The following is a 21,251-nucleotide window of genomic DNA, read 5'->3' as shown; positions in this document are numbered from 1 at the left end:
ATTACACTACCAATAATAGTATTACTGGTGTATTAATCCCTCAATAATCCAATAATGAGTACAGTCCGAAGATCAACACAAATGCATACAAAATAGCTCTCTGCAAATTAACTATTGAAGCGAGTTAAGATAAATTTGCGCGTTTGTACGTTATTCTATAGTTACATAATGGTACAAGTCACCTCATGAATAATTTAAACAAATAATTAAAGCACAATAATTTCTTGTTAAGTTTAGCATCAAAATAGGAGGAAATGAACGAGGAGGTCCAACATAACCTCACAATAGACTGAGTGTACTGGGAAGTGGTAACTGAGAAATCTAAGCCTCCATGTTATACTCTTCGAATGTCAAGTAACAAAAACACCAAAACATAGTTGACAAAGACAAGCTCCAAGGCATCCAACTGTAGAAATCATTCTATATCATGAACTAGGAAAACAAATTGAACCAAATTATTGGCATCAACTCAGTGACAGGTATCTCCTGATGGATGTAGCTTAAAACCATATACGAAAATCGCATAATCGACAAAGAGCATTAGCTTACACATATTTATTTCCGCAATAAGGATACTTTACTCACAAGTAGTAGAAGCATAAACAGCACTTCCATATAACATGAAACGAAAATAAGACTCAAAAATTAAACACATCAATCATCATAACAAATAAGCAATTAAGATAACAGAGCTAGGGGTAAGCATTGCAAACCAGAAGAAATTAACACTAAACAATACAATAAAAGCCTCTTAAAAAACATATATGTACATCCTAAGGCTTCACATAAAGACAACCATCACCAACAATGAGCATTCAAAGTTCTAAGAACTACCTCTAACCTTCGCTTTCCTAGTTGGAGACATTCTGATCAATGAACCATCCATCAACTTACTGATCTTTCCAAAGGAATTGTAAGAGTAGCGCTTATCGACAATGCAGTTTGATTTGGCAAAGAAATCCAGTTTCACAAGCTACAACTAATAGTCATGCTAGGAACTGCAAAGAGATCACAACAAAATTAATTTTTCACTACTGAAATTATTTCAATATATAATAACAAAGATAGCACTTCATTAGATAAGTGATGCTTAATCACATATCCCAACAGGCAACCAAGCTATATATCCCAACACTTCAAAGATATTGCTCCAGCTTTAATTTAAAGCTACTTTTGGCTTTAACAACCAAGCTATATATCCAAGTCATCCCCGATTTTTCGTACTAACATTATCAAAAAAGAAGGGTAAGAGAGTACCTGTTAATTGATTCTAGAATATGCATGACATGAGTACCATCTTTATCATCCATCCACTGATTAAAACCAAAGGAGTAAAAAGATCAGTACTCTCACACAAATACCAACAAAAGAACTTTCCCTCTCACGTCGAGCACCATCTGAAAATACCATATCAAAAGATGACAATAAAAAAGAGGATAAAGAAATGAAAATGTTATAGCTGAAGCACTCGCTTTTAGATATGCCTGAACTAAATCTTATTATGGTACTAGAGAATTACCCTGATGTTCCTGATATAGGTTTTGTCTGTGCATCGTTAAAGCACGCGTGCAAGGAAGACATTACTGAAGTACCGCTTGAGCAACATCTCTTTTACAACACTACAAATGCTATAAAAGTAAGCATGTTGGATGCACGGGATGTCAATAGCAGAGAGCATTGACAGAGAGCAGTAGAATAGAAAAATATGAACTAACTAAAACAGCAGTGGACAATAGAATTACATTATTAATGGCTACTAAACTCGAAGAAAAGTAGTGTTATAATCATGACATCACTTGAGAGCACAAGTGGTTCTGCTACAAAGGCAAATAAAATCATATTAGTGACAACAAATTTCAAGTTGCAAGATTGAACTAAATATATATGATCACAAAGATATCCAGGCAATCACTTCAAAAGAGAGTAATCATGGACAACATAAATATAGTGAGAGTTTTTAGAAAGTATTCCAATAAGGGCCTTTCACTGGGTGCTCAAGTAAATTACTCATCTCTTTCTGCCACCAAGCTCCCTCAATGAAAGTGTTAAAGTATCGCCATCTCCAACAATGTGTTATATCAAATTAGCCAAGATTTAGCTTGGAACCAAAAAAAATGTCTAAAAAGTTGGGTCACTCATCAAGTTCAACTATAGATGTTCCTCTACGATTAAGAAAACTAAAAAAAATCAAGCTCTAATTATAAACTTATAAGCCTAATATAAATGTAAAATAAGCTCTCTAAACCAATTATGCACCACCAAAATCAACATCCAAAAAGAGTTGGTCGTCACTGAAACGTTCATAGTCTTTTCACACACTTCCTATAGCCTACAATCTCAAACCTCAACCAATTCAACATCTCTCATACAACCCTTTCGGCGTGCTCAGCAAGGATCCGCAAAATGTATTAACTCACAAATAAACAATATTCTCTCCTATAAGCTATATCACATCGCTAAAATTCTACTACTCACACTCTCACATCAGCTACTATACTACAACAAAAACTTCACAAACTCACACTCTCATTGTTTTATATAGAGTTTTCCCCCTACTTATATGATAAAAAGGATGTCAATGGTGCTCTTAGGAGCCATTTTGTACTAACTTTCTCCTTCTAGTTGTGATTTTTTATTTTGTGTCGAGTTGCAGGTTTTGGAGAATTATTCCCTATTTTCAATCGTTATATGACCGCTACACTGGATTGGAGAGGTTTGATGCTGAGTCTCAAGGTCCCGAGAACACTTTCCGGGACCCTTGAGCAAAAGAAAAGTTGAAGACTTCGCACTTGAAGCCAAGAACGAAGACAAGTGGCCACGCCCGGTCCCATCGGGCAGCCTACCCCGATCGGCCAGCCTAACCGATCGGACACCCACGAGGGACAACAATCAATTGGTTTGGGGACCGATCGGGTACTTTGGCCCGAGTGCATCGCGCTCCCATGAGATGCTGATGTGTGCACTGCTGAGGCTAATAGGCGGCTCAATGACGTCAAGCGGGTCGACCCAATTGTATCGGTTGTTGGTGATTTTTCGGTTGTCTCTCGTTTATTGAGCCCAATTTCATCTGGAATGCTTGGCCCGATCGGGCGGTTAACCCAACACACGCATTTAATGATTTTCGTGCTATTTTTTATATAAATTTTCCTAATTGTTTTAGGGCTAGTATAAATAGCCAAATCAAAGTATCTTTTATTCATCTTTGTTTTTAGCCATTATTTTTCATAGTTTGCTCTATAGAGTAATTCAAGAAACCTAGTTTATTGCTTTTCGCTTTGGATTCAAGATCAAACTTTTAGATTATTCACAAGTTCAATGCAATTCTTCAGTTTGGTAATCTTTCGTTATTGCTTTTTCTATTGTTGATTAGATTATTTTCTTAGTTATTTGCAATGTTTCAAAGTATGAGTTTTTATCTTGATTTTGTTATTGTTTTCATAAATATGAGTGAGTAGTTCAATTTCTAGGATTGTGGGGATCTATGTATGCAATGAGTGATTGATAGATTAGTCTAATTGCCTTATATTTCAATTGTTTCTTGTGGTTGAATCGTTCATGCTAGATTTATAAATTAGGCGTAATAGGCGTAATTTGTATTTCTAATATCGCAATACTGAATTTTCTTCGAGAGGAGAGATATTGTATATGCTTTCAATCATTAGGTAGAGTGATCCTTAACTATGCGAGAGCGACTATGTGATTTTTGAGGGAGGTAATAATGTTCGAGAGAAATTACATGCGCCCTACATAAATTGACTTATTAGGTAGTTGCTATTCGTCTCTGATTTTCCCGAATTGTATGCATAGTGATCCATAATCTTAGTTCTTTATTAATTGATTCTTACCTTCGTGTTTAATTTTGTTATTTTCTTATTTTAGTAACACAATTATCTTCATCTGATTTAGTTAGTATAACATTAGAATTCAAATACAATAGTGTAACTATCTCCCTATGGATTCGACCCTGACTACTAATTAGTGGACCTTAGGTTATTTTTTATTAGGTGATGCGACTTTAGCCTGTCAGCAGCGAATTAAAACCAAGAGATAGATTCAGCGGTTCAACGATTGAGAATCCCGACGAGGGTGAGGGATTCGGCGGAGAAGGTTTGGTCGCCGGCAAGAGCAAGGGAATGCTGTCGGCGAGGGTGCGAGTTTGAGTGAGGGAATCGCTGGAGATAGAGAGAGAGAGTGCGAGTTTGAGGTAACTAATGTTTAGGGTTTTATTTTGTGCTGCTCGAAAATAATAAAGAGGTTGGGCATAGCACATCTGCATCGGATGCACACTTATATTCGGTGCAAATGGTTCATTTGTGCTCATTTGCGTCGCATTGAAAGAACGTTTGATGCAGATAGTTCGTTTGTGCACTAACATGGGCATCGAGCACCTGCGTGGAATGGTCAAAAACGTTTTTGCATTGCATCTTAAAGACCTTCGACGTAGATAACACAGATAAGGGCTAGGATCCAATCATCATTTACGTCGCGTTCTCACCTCCATGTCACGCAACTTATCCTATCATTCATTATGCTATGCCGATTTTCATCGCATGTTCAGTGACATCCGATGCAAATCCCCTTTTTCTGAGCATTTGCGTCAAATCTTCATAGGTGCGACGCAAATTATCACTTTTCTACTAGTGTTTGTCGCTTAATATGTCTAAGCTAGAGATTGAAGGCGATAATCTCGCTGTTATTTATAATGTTAGGAATATCTAGAAAGTCCCCTCGGAAATTAATAATATCATTTGGATGTCAATGCTAATTGCTTTAATTTGACATTTTTCAGGTTCAACATTGTTTTCGGGAAGCAAACAAGACATCGAACTTAATGGCACATCGTGAACACTCTATCTCGGATCTCATCTATAATTATCCTACTTATGATATTGATTTATCCCTTTTCATCCGGAAGGATGTTTTAAGTTGGACCCCTGACTGAAGGGTCTTCCTAAGTTTTTATCCTTATAAAAAAAACACTCCCACTCTCACAATCAGTATGTATCCATTGGAATTGAGTTAAAACCTCTAGTTTTGAGCATCTGATTTCTTTAATTTCGTAGACTCAAATGGTTTCATAATTTAAAATTTCTGAAAAATCCATTTTCTTAGTGAGCCACAACTCTAAATAAATAGGGAAGAATGGTTGAGTTTTTGAATCACAAAATCAATAATATAATTCAGGAGTTAATCCAAATCAAAATGAGTTGAAAACTTGATCTTCAACTTCTTCTTATATAGATAAATTAACCACAACAACCCCCATTGCTCCACCTATCGACCACCCACTACGACGGGAACACCACACATCCCTCTTCTGCCACTACAACACCAACCAGCGCCAGCGACACTCCTTCCACACTACATAGCTGGTTAGAATCACCACACCCCTATCAAAATAACCATTAAAAAAATTATTACGACATATAATCACCATCTTCTATCAATCAAAATTTGATGTAAGATGAAAAATGAATATTAACAGAAAAATGCAATCAAAAAAATTTCTATACATTTGATCAATGCAACAATCAATCAAAGAGACAAAAATTCACTATAACATCCAAAAATCAACGAGATTCCGTAAAAAAAATATGCAAAAAATTCCAGAAAATCGGAAACCTACGAAACTAGAATACGCAAATCATTAACAAATCAGCTAACAATAAGTAACCCAGAGGTGATTACCAGAGAAAAAAGGGGGAAAATAAGTAGATAGAAACTGACTTTTGCGAAATCGAAACCACTAAAGCACCACCACCAAATTCGAAACAATCACCACTGCAAGCACCAAACTCGAACAGATCTGGGTCGTAGAGGTTTTGAAATTTGGTGTTAGTTTATGGAGGTTGTGGAGGAAAGGAAGAGGAAGAGGAAGAGGAGAGGAGGTGCTGGTTGACCGATTGCAGAAGAAAAGAGAGAAGCTTTTATGGCGGAAAAAGAGAGAAGAATGAAAGGAAAAAAAGGAGGAGGAAGAACCAGAGCCGACTTTTAATCTCACTAATCTCAGCCAAAGGTCCTTATCATTCCAACCTAACCCATCCTTGGACGTCTAATCTCACTAGTGAATATATGCCAACTTTTCAATTCTAAGGAAAATCTGGCAGCATTTCCCTACAGTTCTCCATGTACACAATGTAGACAATTGCTTATCTACATATGTACCAAGAGAACGATGTAGAGAAACGATAAGCCAAGAATTTCCTCAGAATTGAAAAGAAGACACACATTCACCACCTAAGTGAGATCAAACGTCCAAGAACAGTCCCAAATTGGGGACTATTCAAGACTTACTCCTAATGTGTAAGTCTTGAACGGGTATCTAGGCATATGATGATGATTCAAACAACTTATAGATTGCATAACTAAATTACATTGCGTTTTCATACAATCTCATATCAAGAAATATACATACATTATAAAAAAAATACATATATACATCAATATATTATCATAACTTAATCAATTTGAAGCACATGACAACTTTGTCTCACAACAAATTAAATAAAAAAAAAAAGACAACAAAATTAAGCTAGCTACCTCTTAACACCAACGACGAGCAACGAAGAGAGAAGAGATAGTTGGAACTTTATTTGCCTTCCTTAGCCTCTTATTCCTACAACTAACAAAGCCCACATTGCACATTAATCATTTAATTCAATTAAGAAAAACAAAAGTAACTTAAAAACAAGATTAATTCACACTTAATCTTGTTGCCGCTTGTGGGTGGTGGCGTTGCGTAGTGGTGGAGGAGCTCCACACCCTAAACCACTCAAATGGTGGAGAAGAGAAGAGAAGAGAAGGGTAGTGGTGATAGTGGAGGTCGCGGCTGCACGTGGTGGGCAGCAGTGGTGCGCAAATTCGGCAGCAGTGGTGGGCAGCAGTGGTGGTGGCAGTGGTGGTTCAATGTGGTGCGCAAGGTGCTGGTGGAGCAGGTGGTGGTGGAGCAGGTGGTGGTGCACTCGAATTAGGGATTTTCTCGTAATATGGTGCGTAAAATTTTTCTAAGTGAGGGAAAGGAATAATTGTGCTTGGGTAGTATTGTACATGCGCGCAATTTAGAATAAAAAAAAACTGCAAGGAACGGATGCGTTTGTCCCAAAATACGCAGCCCTTCATAACAGAAGGGCTGCATTTTTTGGACAAGCACAACCCTTCAAAAAAAAGGGTTGCGCTTGTCTAAAAAATGCAGCCCTTCTAACTGTAAGAAGGGCTGCATTTTTTTGTCAAACACAGCCCTTCTATCTGAAGGGCTGCGCTTTTCCCAAAAAACACATCCCTACGAAAAAGAAGCGCTACGTTTTATATACCACCGCAGCCCTACAATAAAGAAGGGCTGCGTTTTGAAGAATACGCAGCCCTTCCAGCGCAGCCCTTCCGTTTTTTTTTCCTAGTGACCCACTATTCCATGACCTTCCTCGAACATTGAACGTTCTAGGTGTAGTTGAAGAACAAATTGTCAGTTGTTTCAGAGCGTTGACCACATATCACATAAATTTCATCTGCAAAAACATTCATCTACTTCGTCGTTGCTTTTGTTTTCAACCAGTTTTGTGTTGCTAAGCATATAATCATTCTATGCTTTGGTTGAGAGAATCTATTCCCCGCACTCTTACTCCTTTGGTTTTGACCATCTTCTATGATTAGAGCATAATATTGTTTCTTCATAATAAAAGTATTTTCCCTCATCCACAAATATACTTCCATGCCCAGCTGGAATTGGCAGGCGCCACATAAGTACTCCAAGAAGTATCTTTAACATACATTTCACTTACCCACTTCAACCACAAAACTTGTCTTTTTTTTTTTATCCTGAGCAATAGACCATGTTAGCTTACTTACAACAATTAGATTCCACTACCATGTATCGCTGAAACCAAGGCCACTAGATGACTTACAAAGGATTCCCAGTTTATATCGCTAGGTTTAGTGTCATTATGGGTGCCACTCCAAAGATTACACCTGTAAATGTTATAACCTTCTTTCAAAACACTATGAGGAATTATGAAAAGTTGTCCCCAATAAACCGGTATACTCGTTAGCGTACTATTCACCAATTGACATCTTGTAGCAAAAGAGAGATGTTTGGTACTCATTACTCTTACTCTACTAACAACCATCTTATCAATCATTTTTGGGTATCCTATTACATTCAACATTATAGTGAAGATTGGAGCACCCTAGTATTTATATGGGAGTTTGCCAACATGGAACCAACTGTCATCAGTTTCCCTCTTAATTTCATGAACATTCATTCGAGCATAATGGACTTCGAATTTATTCATATTTACTTCTGTAACACCCCGCATCTTTATACCCGTTTAGTAATTATCTGCATTAATTTATTTTAGGAAATAATTTCAGATTTCTTTTATTAAGAATATTTTTTTACTAGTTTTGACTTTACTGTATAAGTGTCAAAAATAAACTCCTAAAATTACTAGGTTAAGTTAGAACCCAATACCGATAATATTGGTATTATAAGGAGAGAGAAAGTAGAAAAAGAAAAGAAAAGAAAAGAAAAGGCGTGTGTTTACTGCTTCCTAATTTCCAAAACCACGACCATTACCTTCTTCCTTGGTCAACTTTTGCTTCCGTCGCCATTAAAACTGCAAAATTCTCCATCAAAGCTAATACTTTCATTATCAATCATCATCAAACTTCAACTCTTGTTCGTCATTCATCAATATCTCTCGGTTTTGTGGGTCTTTCGAAGAGGAAAATTTTGGGTTATTTAATTTGGACGTACGATTTTCGGGTCGAAAATCGGATCAAGAGGCCAAGATCATTGGGATCTTTTTTAGAGTAATCTCACCCTGTTAGTTCCCCTAACCAAGTAAGTTCTAACCTTATGTTTTAAATTTTTAACTTGGTTTGATTTTGAATTTAGAGATTTGTCAAATTAGGGTTCTTGAGTAAATTAAATTGGGGAAAATCTATGTTATACCAAATTTATATAATTGATTCATGCTTGATTAATTGTATCTAAGTATCATATTTTCGACTTTGGCTTGTGCAATTATTATTAAGTTGGATCGATGATAGTTGACTAGTTTTAAGTATTAGTCCAACACTATGAGGCTACATAAGAGCCGACCATAAATGTCCTTAGTAGCATAAAATAAGGATTAATCCTATCATCAATTTTTCCATTCTCATTTGCAATATACTGTGAAATGGCATTATAAAATATTGTATATATATACATATACATATATATATATACATATACATATACATATATATATATATATATACATATACATATATATATATATATATATATATATACATATATATATATATATATATATATATACACATATATATATATATATATATATGCAGCTTGCGAGTGTTTTAAAAAAAAGGGTGAAGGCAATAAGCAGAATATTAAAGAGCGCACATCATGAGCAAATACCTTAATTAATGATTGTTAGAAGTATCTTAATTTCCCACGTGGTTGCTATATGTGTTGTAGTTGTTAGTGGTTGTCAAATTGTCGTCGTAGTATTCTAATTTTTGTTAAGATCATAGTTTCTATATTGTTGCGGTTGTTGCCGAAATGGATGTGGTATAGTTGTAAATAATAACGACGTCATGGTGTGGGTTCGTAAGTTTTAAGTAAGCTATGCCATTAATAATTGAATCATGTGAAATATAGTCAAGTAAAGTATAGTCAAGTGACTAATACTATATTATTATATTGTAGATTGCGGGTTCGTAGAGGAACCTTTTTGACTTGAGATTGAGATTTGCTAACTTTGATTGCTGATAAGGTAAGATTTCTTACTGTGCTTGTACAGATGAGTGCAGATTTTTTTTTTTTACATTGCTTAGAAATTTATTTTTACAACGAGATTGTTTTATGAAGTTTATACTTTGAGATTTATATTGTACTTGATATTTTTTTTTTGAAAGAGTTGAGATATGTTTATGAGATTCATATTGGAAGGAGGAAGTTCCTCTATGATACCAAGTTGGGTTTTTGAAATGAGGAAGTTCCTCACCCTTACGAGGGTTTATAGAGTTTTATTGTGGGGTTGTCGGTAAGCGGTATTCTCTGAGTTTGGAAGTATGTTGAGTTAACAGTGTCTCAATAATATATTATAGTATTTGGGAGTATGTTGATCAATCCTCTTGCCATTTGTCTTCCTTCTTGGTACGTTATCAAGTTAGGGGTATGCATACTAGGGCCTTTGGTGTTTACCTTGTCTAGTGAGCCTAGCTAGCTCATTGGATTTTTAATACTTCTGACTCACAGATTACGAAAGGTTATATTTGAAAGTTTTACATAATAGTTCTGAAAGAAAGAAAGATTGGATTTGAGGTTTTAGAAAGTTATATATTTTATATATAATATGTACAATTTTTAAATGAATTTGTAAGATATTCCTATATATCTACCTGCACATTGAATGGTTTTGTTTTATTACGTATTAAATCTTGCTCAGCCTTGGCTGATATTATAGTGTTTAATGTGCAGTGACTTGAAGATAGTTAGCTCCAGTTGGGTTAAAGAGTGTGTTGATTCTTTTTATATAATAAGACTAAAAAGACTTCCGCTCTTATTTATTTGACTATAAGATTTATGTTCTGGTTTGTAATAATTATTTCACATTTCATTTAGTTGGTCTGTAATAATTAGTTAAAACTAATTGGTTATTGTTTTAGTTAGAACATAGCCTTGCGGTTATTATTAATAATTATCGCGGCGTAGCACCATTGGATTTCCAAGTTTATTTATATTAAGTTGATTTTAGAAGTATTGGAAATTCGGGGTTGTTAAAGTTGGTATCAGAGCTTTAGGTTACTAAGATTTCCTTAACACGACTTTAAACAAGAATAGGTAAATAAACTTATTAAAATTGAAAAGACGTTGTGAGGAATTGATGTGGGAAGATAAAGGAATTATATTATTATGAGCTGATGATATATACTTCTCTTTTCATGTTCTTGCTAGATTTATGTATTTTCTTTTCTTTACTTCCTTTTGTTAAGAATTATTTGGTAAGGGTGAATCATTTTTGGTTTATCTTTGTTTCTATTGTGCTTTTAAGATGATGCGTAGACACGCGCGTGCCAGAAACTCAAGCTTGAATCGTATGATGCGTGAGATAGCTCAATCCACTCGAGGATTAACTGATGCTATGGAGAAACTTGCCGAGGCTCAAGCTACTGCTCTTAATACTCAAGTTACTTATGTTGTTGGCAATGTTAGTTTAAAAACTGTTGTGATTTATAAGGCAATTGATCAAAAGAAACCTTCTTCTTTTGATGGGAAGGGTGACCCTACCAAGATGGAGAACTGGATTAGAGAAGTTGACAAAATTTTTGCCACTCTCCAAGTCCCTAATGAGATGAGGGTTGATGCTGCTGCCTACTATCTGGTTGAGGATGCTGATATTTGGTGGACTCATAACAAGTTTGATCTGACTACTAAGGTGACTGTGGATGAGGAAGGAGGAGAGCTCATGGAAGAGAAAGAGAGTTTGGTTGGACTGAGTTCAAGAAGGCGATTCGTGATGAGTTCTTTCCAGCCCATATGAGAAAGAGGAAGAGGACGGAGTTTAATGATCTCGTGCAGGGAGATATGTCAGTTCATGAGTTCTATGTGAAATTTCAGGACTTGGCTCGTTTCTCTAAGGGGTAGTTCCTGTGAGCAGGAGAGAGCGGTGAAATTCGAGGAGAAGTTGGACCCTGATCTTCATTCTAGGATGGGAGCTGGTGAGTATACTATAGTGAAGGAGGTGTACACTCGTGCTTGTAATGTTGAGAGGATTGAGGAAAAGAGACTAGCTGCAAAGAAGTTGAAATCCACTCCAGCAGGATCTACTCAGGCGGCAGAAAAGGGTGATACATCTGGTTCCACTGGTTACAACAAAGGTAGAGGAGGTTTCAATAAAAATCGAAACTTTAGGAACCGTGATTCTGGTGGTATCTATTCTAGTCAGCAGTATTCTAAGGAAAATCAGAACTCCACTCCTTCCCGTAACCAGCCCCAAGGTAAGATTCAGAGGACTGATTGGATTTTCTATTGCAAACGTTGTACTGAGAACCACCCTAGCAAGGATTGTGATGGTAATTTGGTGGAGTGTAATCACTGTGGGAGGAAGGGCATCGTGCTTATGAATGTTTTAGTAATCCTAGATCGAAGAACTTCAGGCCTGAGATGAGTTCGAGGAATGGGGCATAAGCAAATAAGAGACCCCAGAATGGTAATAACAGTCGTCCTGCTCTTTCAACACCAGGGAATGCTGCACCTAATCACAATGGAGGGACTGCAAATGCTACTCAAGGACACAAAGGTGATGTGAGGAGGAACACTGGGCAAGTTCATGTGATGAACCGAACTGAGGCAAACACCAAGGGCAACATGGTCACTGGTACTTTTTCTATTCATTCGATGTGTGTTTATGTGCTATTTGATTCGAGTGCTTCTCATTCTTTTGTGTCTGAACTTCTTGTGAAAAAGTTAGGGTTAGAGAACTCTAGGACTTGTGATGTAGACATCTATATTCCTTCTGGTGTGATTATAACTTGTAATAACTTGTATCAGATGTCTATTATGTGTGTAGTACCACCCTAGTAGCTGATTTGATAGCTTTCCCTTTGCATGATTTTGATGTAATTTTAGGGATGGATTGGCTTAGTAAGCATAAAGCCAAGATATATTGTGAGAAGCAAAAGGTGTATGTAGTTGGTCCTAGTGGAGTCCATGAGTTTTATAGAGGGTCTTCTTTGAAAATCATTTCTGCTTTGACTCTAAAATCCTATTTGAGGAAGGGTTGTCCTATGTACTTGTGCCATGTTCACGACACTAGTAAGGAAGAGCCACGTGTTGAAGATGTTCGTATTGCTAATGAGTTTGTACATGTTTCTCTTGATGATATTCCTGGCATGCCTCCGAGACGTGATGTTGAGTTCAGTGTTGACTTGATGCCTGGAACTGGACCTATTTCTAAGCCTCCTTATAAAATGGCGCTTGCTGAAATGAGTAGGTAACAAATGTTGACTATTGACACTAACATAGCTATGTTTGTCAACCTTGATTCCTCTACCAACCTTGTGAACATCCCACCAATCGCAACGAAACAAAATCACACGTTTTCCATCCAAATATTGTACCTCGAGTATTTCAATAAGGATTCCAAAATAGTCATCTTCCCTAGCCCTAACAATATTTTTCACCATAACACCACTATTTTGGTTAACCCTCTTTCTTTCAGTATCCTTTGTATGAAATCTAAAACCATTTCCAAGGCATCCATTGAAATATTGAACACCTTTTAAAGGACCTAAAGTCAATGTTCGTAAATCTTTTACCACTTGATCATCACCTTCCTGAGGTAAATCCATGACCTTTAAAAAAATGAAGAAAAAAAACATCAACCTAGTATCATCCAAAGGTAAAAACTAACAAACTAAACTTTTGACATACCCGTTCACGGAACATTCTATCAAATTTTCTGTCAAACGACCCTTGTTCATATTCCCTACGGGAAAAAAAACATTCGTCATACATAATAAAGGATTTATCTTTTTGAAGATATTTAAAAATATATATAAAAAATCATACATTAAGTATCCTTGAGCCTTTTCACAGTTTTTGATTACATATTCTTGGACTTGAGTCAACTCTTCTTCTGAAAGAGATCTACATTTGGCCTTCCCCAAAGGAGTACCACATGGTGCAAATATTGATAAACCTTGATAATCGTCACTATCTTTGTTAGCGTTCCTTTCAAGTTGAGTAAATCTTGTTTCTATGTCATGTAGATACTTTGAACAAAAAAGCATACATTCCTCAATGATGTAGCCTTCAGCAATAGAACCTTCTGGCCTACTTTTGTTTCGAACATAGCACTTAAATTTGCGCATAAGCCTAAAAAATAATAATGTTGTTTAAGAAAAAATGTTTAATTACGTGGAAAGTCAAGTGAATTAAAAAAATATTATGTAAATATTACCTTTCAATTGGATACATCCAACGATATTGAACTGGTCCATCAATTTTTGTTTCCTCAACCAAGTGAACACACAAGTGGACCATGACAGTAAAAAAAGAGGGAAGGAAAATCCTTTCCATCTCACATAGAGTGATAACAATTTCACTTTCAAGATCATCTAAGTCTTTTGAATTTAGTGTCCTGGAACAAAGGTCCTTAAAAAAGGAACTTAACTTCACTATAACATCATACACTTTCGGTTGTGACACTTCCCGAATTACAAGCGGCAATAGTTGTTCCATTAGCACATGACAATCATGGGTTTTAAGACCCCATATTTTTCGCTTTTCAAGATTTATGCACTTTGAAATGCTGGAAGAATACCCATCTGGAACCTTCATAGCCTTTAAGACCTTACAAACTTTTTCCTTTTCAGCCTTAGACAAAATGTAAGATGCAGGAGGAATATGCCACTTTCCATCTTTCAATTTCGGAGATAAATGCTTCATAATTTTCACACGTTTCATATCGTGTCTAGCCTTTAAAGTATCTTTTGATTTCCCCTCAATATCTAGTAATGTGCCAAGAATGTTGTCTAGGAAATTCTTTTCAATATGCATGACACCAAGATTGTGACGAAGCAAAAGGGTACTCCAATAAGGCAATTGAAAAAATATACTTTTCTTCTTCCAGTTATCATCTCTTTCTTGAGAAATTTCATTTTTTTCCAAATTTCATGTCTTCGAGGTCCCTAACTTGAGTTAAAATATCAGTTCCAGATGTCTTTTTAGGAGGACCCCTTGTTTCTATTCTCCCATTAAGAGATTCACTAAATCTCCATTTATGGTCTGTTGGAAGAAAACGACGAGTATCCATATAACAATATGATCCTTGATTTGGTAATCTAATGGAGCTAGCTTCATTCATACAACGAGGACATGCCTTATAAACCTTGGTAGACCATCCTGACAAGTTAGCATATGCTGGAAAATCGTTAATAGTCCACAATAATGCAACAAGCATATGAAAATATGAATTCTGAGAAGCATCATAAGTCATAGCTCCCATTTCCCACAACTCCTTTAGCTCCTCAATTGATGGTTGCAAGTACACATCAATGTTATTGTCTGGCCCACTTTTTTCGGGAATCAACAAAGATAGTATATTGTACGACTGTTTCATACACATCCATGGAGGCAAGTTATACACAACAAGAAATACAGGCCATATACTATAGTCACTTCTAAGCCCACCAAATGGATTGAACCCATCACTAGCTAAACCCAACCTTACATTACGAGAGTCCGAAGCAAATGTAATATGTTTTTTTATCAAAATGCTTCCATGCCTCACTGTCGGTCGGGTGCTTTAGGACTCCATCATCTTCACGTTTATCAAAAAATCTCATTCATTCGATGTTTTGGATGAAGAACAACCTTTGCAACCTTTGCTGTGTTTAGTGGGAAAAGCGTAAGACTTTCGGACAAGATCTATTGCGATTTGTACCACAAATGGAACATTTTTCTAAATCAACGTTCTCCTTCCAAAATAGCATGCAGTCATGTTCACATGCTTCTATTTTCTCATAGTGGAAGCCGAGATCAGTTATCATCTTTCGTGCTTCATAATAATTCGATGGCACATCAGCACCTTTGGGTAAAGCACTCTTGAACATTTGAAGCATACTAGTAAAAGCTTTATTAGTCATGTCGTCCATGCATTTGATTTGAAATAACTTCAAGATGAATGACAATTTGGAGAACTCGTCACAACCAGGGTATAAGGTTTTGTGAGCATCTCTCATCAAATTTTCAAAGATCCTTGCCTCTTTCGTACCCTTTGTGTACTTAGGAAGACTGGCCTCAGTTGATTGTTGCTCTTCATCAAGATCATCATCTACATCATTATTCGAGACTCCAATACTAAATCTTTCATGGATCATCCTAAATATATCATCACTACTACCTTCACCTAAATCATTTCTACTTCTTTTAAGTAGGGGTTTATATTCTCCATGATAAATCCAACGAACATAACTTCGAACAATGCCATTAAGTAGCAAATCATTATAGATTTCTTCCCTTGTTTTATGTCGACTATTGTTGCACCAATTACAAGGGGAAGGTACCTTTTTATCCTCTTCTCCTATGTCACTACTTAAGGCCAAATTATTAGAAGCATAGTCAAGAAACTCATTAACTCCTTTTACATATAAATCAGCAAATCTATTTTCAAATTCCATCCACCGTAATCTTTTCTTTTAGACATCTGAATCATCCATGATTGAGAAGATTTCTTACTACAAGATAAGCAATATATTATATTTAATAATTAGAAATAACAGTAATATATATAGTAGTTCAAGTGTGAAATTAGGACAATCAATTACAGCAAACAAAAAAGCAACAAAAAATAGAGTAATGGGAAAGTACCAAAATCATGTCGTAGAAAAAAATGAGAAATTTGCTTCAGCTAAAATATGGAAAGCAGATGAAATTAAGTATTTCTTTTTTTTATTATAGTTTCGAATTTTAAATACACAATCTCAATTACCAACTTCAAGCAAGCACACAAAAAACTCAAACTAGATGGCAAAGATAAAACCGGTAGGTGCAACAAGAGTAATAGAATTTCTGATTATGAAACAATAAAATGAAAACAAAATAAGAAAAGTAAGACAACTAGGAGATAGCAAAAGTATCAAATCACGCAGTAACTTCTAAAGTTCGATTCATGGTCCGCCATGACCTGCCTAAAGTCTAAGCTTGTAGAAACAAAACCCAGAAAAGACAGCAGCAACTAAATGTAGAAACGACACACAAGCAAACCCAAAATAAGTCATAAATCATCGTTAAAACCTCAGTAAATATAGCAGTTCTTGCAGTCCTATAACACCACTAAAATAGTGCAAAAGCTACAAAAATCTATAAAAACCAGTACCTAGAAATAGCCCGAAGTTGCAGAACTGATAACCTCCCAATTATCACAAATTAACACCTCAAATCGTCCCCAAAACCTGTAGAAAACAACCACCAAGAATCCAGTCATTCCTTTTCAACCGCAACATCCACAAAAGCGGGAATGACTGCCAATAATGAGCTGCCACCATTACATTGAGTAATCACCTAAGACAACTGGATGAAATTTATCATCCTTTTCTTCCAAGAATTATGCTTTCTTCTTCAAAATATGTAGAATTGAGGGATTTTGTTTTGAGAAGTTATGTTAACTTTTTTTTTTTTTTTTTTTTGGTGATCAAAGACGGCAGAAAAGCCCAGCGAGGAAAAAGCCAAAAGAAAACTTAAAAAAAAAACTAGGAAATAATCAAATAACTCTCAGTATTGCGCTTAATCAGGATATATTGAATATTTTACGTAACAATTCGATAATTTAAGAAGTGATTCAATTGCTTAAAGAACAAATTAAACACAACTAAGGCAGAATTCAGATATAGTGAACGCAAAATCGGGATATTATCGAATATTTTATATACAACACAAAACGACTAAAATTGAAAATTGCACACATAAATCCCTAAAATAATCAAAAACACCATGAACAAAGAGAGGAATGACGAATTACCAGTTCAACTTCAAGGATATGCGCAATTCTACAAGATGAAGGACCGGTGAATTGCATTTAGACTATTGATGAGGTCAAACGCGTAGACTCTAGAGTAATTGAATGCAAAGCGTAACTCCGTAAGGATGGGTTCTTCGTCTTCTATTCTCTTTGGAACAGATGTCTGAGAAGATTTCGATTATCAAAGAAACGACAGTCAAACAACAATGGTTGAATTGCAAAGAATACAAATTCATAAAAGCCAACCGATTGAATTGCAATCTTACCAACGACGGTGTGAGGGAGAAGTCGATCGTCAAATTGCATGCATGAATTACAGTGGTGGAATCTGTGTGATGGTGTGAGAATTAATGGTGGTTTTTGAAGTTAAGAAGAATAGAGTTAGATAGATGTGTGAGAAATAACTCAGCCTCAAACGAGTAGGTTTAGAACTCGGCCAAAATTCCTTCTACCGCCATAAGCATATGATTAGCGCCAATATTTTGGGAATTACAAAAATTTGATCTAAATTTTACGTTTAAGTAAGAAACAAATACTGAACCAAATATGCTTAAATATGTGTGTTTAATAATTTAATTTGAAAATAAATATAAAGAAGAATAAATAAGTTAAAAAATTTACAACAAATTTATTTACTTAAAAGGCATTATTTATAGATAGATTTATGTGTTTCTAATTGGTTGTTAAACACTTTTTTTCGAAAAAAAACTCAACATTTCTATTAAAAAATGTTAAAGTATTTTAACAAAAATGGACCACATCTACCCTACTTCTAATATGTATTATGTTTAATATACTTTTATATAGAATAACAAAGTCTGATGGCTAAATTTGTGATGAAAAATATATTTATTACCATGAAATTATATGCCACTATATTCTATTTTCCAGTGACCAAAATAGATTTAGCCACGAAAATTTGTAATGTGGCAAAAATCGTGGCATAAATGTATGTTTGCCACGAAAAAGTTCTTACTCTTGGCTGAAGTTTAAAGTTTGCCACGAGAAAATATCAACCCGTTGCATAACTTTAATATTTGCCACGGGAAATTATTTACCCATGGCATAAATTTTTCTTCTTCTTTAGATTTTGTCTTACTATTTATTTTTCCCGTGGCACAAGTGATGATTTGGTGTAGTGTTAGTTTATTTTTCCCGTGAATTTTGATTTCCCATGGCATAATTCGTGGCACAAGTGATGATTTGGTGTAGTGTTAGTTTATTTTCATCCTGACTATGATTTTTCTCTTTTGGATAACAGCATCTCTGAAGAAAATAATGTTTTCCAGCTTCGACAGTATCTGGAGATGAAATTAAAGCTTTTTGGCCCTCATTCCTAAAATTGAAAATCCTTCCTATGCCAACCTATTTCGACCCATTAGCCTATGTTCAACCATCTATAAAATAATCTCAAAAATCATCATTAATAGATTAAAGGAAGTCATGGGTCAAATTATCCATGCCCTTCAAGGTGTTTTATTCCTGATAGGTTAATTCAGGATAATATTCTTATTGGCCATGAAATCTTTCACTTTTAAAACTGAAACGGGTTCTAATGGTTGGATAGCCATTAAACTGGATATGGAGAAAGCTTATGATAGATTAGAGTGAAATTATATCTTTTCCGCTCTTGATAAATTTGGTTTTTGTCCCCAATGGATAAGTTGGATCAAGGAATGTGTTTCTTCTTCATCCTTTTCTATCTTAGTAAATGGGCTTCCAGGTGAAAAATTATCCTCTTCTCGAGGGATTAGACAAGGTGACCCTCTTTCTCCTTATTTATTTATTTTGTGCATTGAGCTTCTCGCTAGATTACTTTCTTCAACTGCTTCAGGCCCTACTAAACCAATTGGAGTTCCCATTGGTAAGCATAGGTATGCGAGTTCATTTTCTTACTTTTGCAGATGACACAATGATTTTTGCTGAAGCCACTAATTATAGTTGTCTAATCATCTGTCAAATTCTGGATAAGTAACGTTTGATGTCTGGTCAACTAGTCAATTATCATAAATCTTCTTTCCAATGTACTTATAATATCGCAGAGGACGAAAAAAGTGATTTTTCGTTCCTTTATCATTGAAATGCAGGAAACTAATGATATAGGGGACTATTTAGGTTTTCCTATTATTCATTCTAAGGTGACTAAAGAAATCTTTAGCTTTGTGGTATGTTAAACGACTAGCCAACTCCCTAAATGAAAAGCCAGTGCCCTTTCCCAAGCAAGTAGGCCAGTTCTTCTCCAATCAAATCTTTATGCTAAGGCTAGTAAATGCAAAGTTTCTATTGCCTAAATCTATTCTAGTGAATCGGGATAGAACATATAGAAATTTTGTTTGGAATAAGGAAACCATTAATAAATCCCCAAACCTTATTGGTTGGGATCGAATTTACAAACCAAAATCGACGGGTGGATTAGGTTTCCGTAAAGATGAAGCTAACAACCAAGCTATCTAACTGAAGCTCTTGTGGAGGATTGTTAAAAATTATAATAATTTTTGTTTCAAATTAGTTCAAAAACATACATAAAAAATAATAGTATTCTCTCTGTTAAACCTTCCAAATCTATGTCTTGGCAATGGTGTAACCTCATAAGTTTATATGATATTTTAAAAAAATGTTTATGTTGGAAGATTGGTGATGATAAAAGTATTAGCTTATGGATGGATAATTAGGTTTTCCAGTGTTCTCTAAAATATATCATTAATCCTATTGAAAATCTAACGGTCAATAGATGTATTCTGCCTTCTGATCAATGGGACTCTCATATGCTTTTTTCCCTGGTCGCCCGTCATGTTGTTTTACTGATTTGTTCTATTTATATCCCCTGTGGTCCCAACTAAATGATCTCAAACGGGGCCTTACGGCTAATGGTGAGTACTCAATTAAGAATGGGGCTCTTCTTGCTCAACAGATTCTTCCTTCCTCTTTAGAAAACGTTGAGTATAATTGGATTTGGAAGCTTAATATTCCTCCGAAAATTAAAAGGTTTTTCTGGAAAGCTTGTAATGATGGTATCCTATCTAAATTAAGTCTTGAGAAAAGTCATATCTTTTTGCCGCAGCAATGGGTGTGCTGTAACAATGCAAGTTAATCTATAGGCCATCTTTGTTTTGCCTGCCCTTTTACTTTAGATATTTATTCCCATTTTAAGGCCTTGTTTGATTGGCCGATCCCCCCCTTCTTGTTTAGCAAATATAGATCTTACTTCTTTCCGTTCTATTTTGGAAGCTTGTCTCTCGTTGTCATCTAAATCAGAAATATCGCATTTTTCCTTTGTTTGGTGGTTTGTGTGGTGTTTAAGGAATAACCTTGTTTTTCATGATGAAGTGGTTTCCTTTGGGAAGGCAAGTTTTATTATTAGTAAATTTGCTAGCTCGTGGCCCAAAGCTCTTAATTCGCAAGAGAGAGGTCTAAGCCTAATCTAGTTGCAAACACAAAGAGTACGAAACCTCGCACGTATCCTGGTTCGACCTGGCCCCCCTTGTTACTGGTTTATGCAAACTTAATATTGATGCCTCCAAATTAAATAATGGTAATGTTGCGCTGATCTTTGTGATCCGAGATTCTTCAGGTGATGCTCTTATGATTGGAGCCCGTAAGCTTGGTCCTAACATTTTCATCCTGCAAGCTGAAGCTTGCGGTCGCAAGGAAGACGTTATTGCAGCTTTAAAGCCGCAATAACGTCTTCCTTGCAACCCCAAGCCTGAGCTTGCAGGATGA

The 21,251-nt window shown here is 35.6% G+C and overlaps 2 protein-coding genes across 2 annotated transcripts; one reads left to right on the top strand and one right to left on the bottom strand.

Moving 5' to 3' along the window:
• The first annotated feature begins 1,480 nt into the window (after nucleotides 1-1,480).
• On the top strand, nucleotides 1,481-13,005 carry LOC125492843 (uncharacterized). The gene is made up of 5 exons (XM_057391492.1): nucleotides 1,481-1,636; nucleotides 11,061-11,515; nucleotides 11,627-12,081; nucleotides 12,252-12,542; nucleotides 12,638-13,005. Exons 1-5 carry the CDS (start codon nucleotides 1,481-1,483, stop codon nucleotides 13,003-13,005), a joined length of 1,725 nt encoding a protein of 574 aa, XP_057247475.1.
• A 1,661-nt stretch (nucleotides 13,006-14,666) lies between these two features.
• On the bottom strand, nucleotides 14,667-16,191 carry LOC104885382 (uncharacterized). The gene is made up of 2 exons (XM_057391491.1): nucleotides 15,456-16,191; nucleotides 14,667-15,226 (listed from the first exon to the last, which is right to left on the bottom strand). Exons 1-2 carry the CDS (start codon nucleotides 16,189-16,191, stop codon nucleotides 14,667-14,669), a joined length of 1,296 nt encoding a protein of 431 aa, XP_057247474.1.
• Nucleotides 16,192-21,251: the final 5,060 nt, after the last annotated feature.

The sequence above is a fragment of the Beta vulgaris genome, chromosome 8 (genome assembly GCF_026745355.1).
Source record: "Beta vulgaris subsp. vulgaris cultivar EL10 chromosome 8, EL10.2, whole genome shotgun sequence".
Taxonomy (NCBI): Eukaryota; Viridiplantae; Streptophyta; class Magnoliopsida; order Caryophyllales; family Amaranthaceae; genus Beta; species Beta vulgaris.
This window is presented reverse-complemented; position numbering and strand designations above follow the sequence as displayed.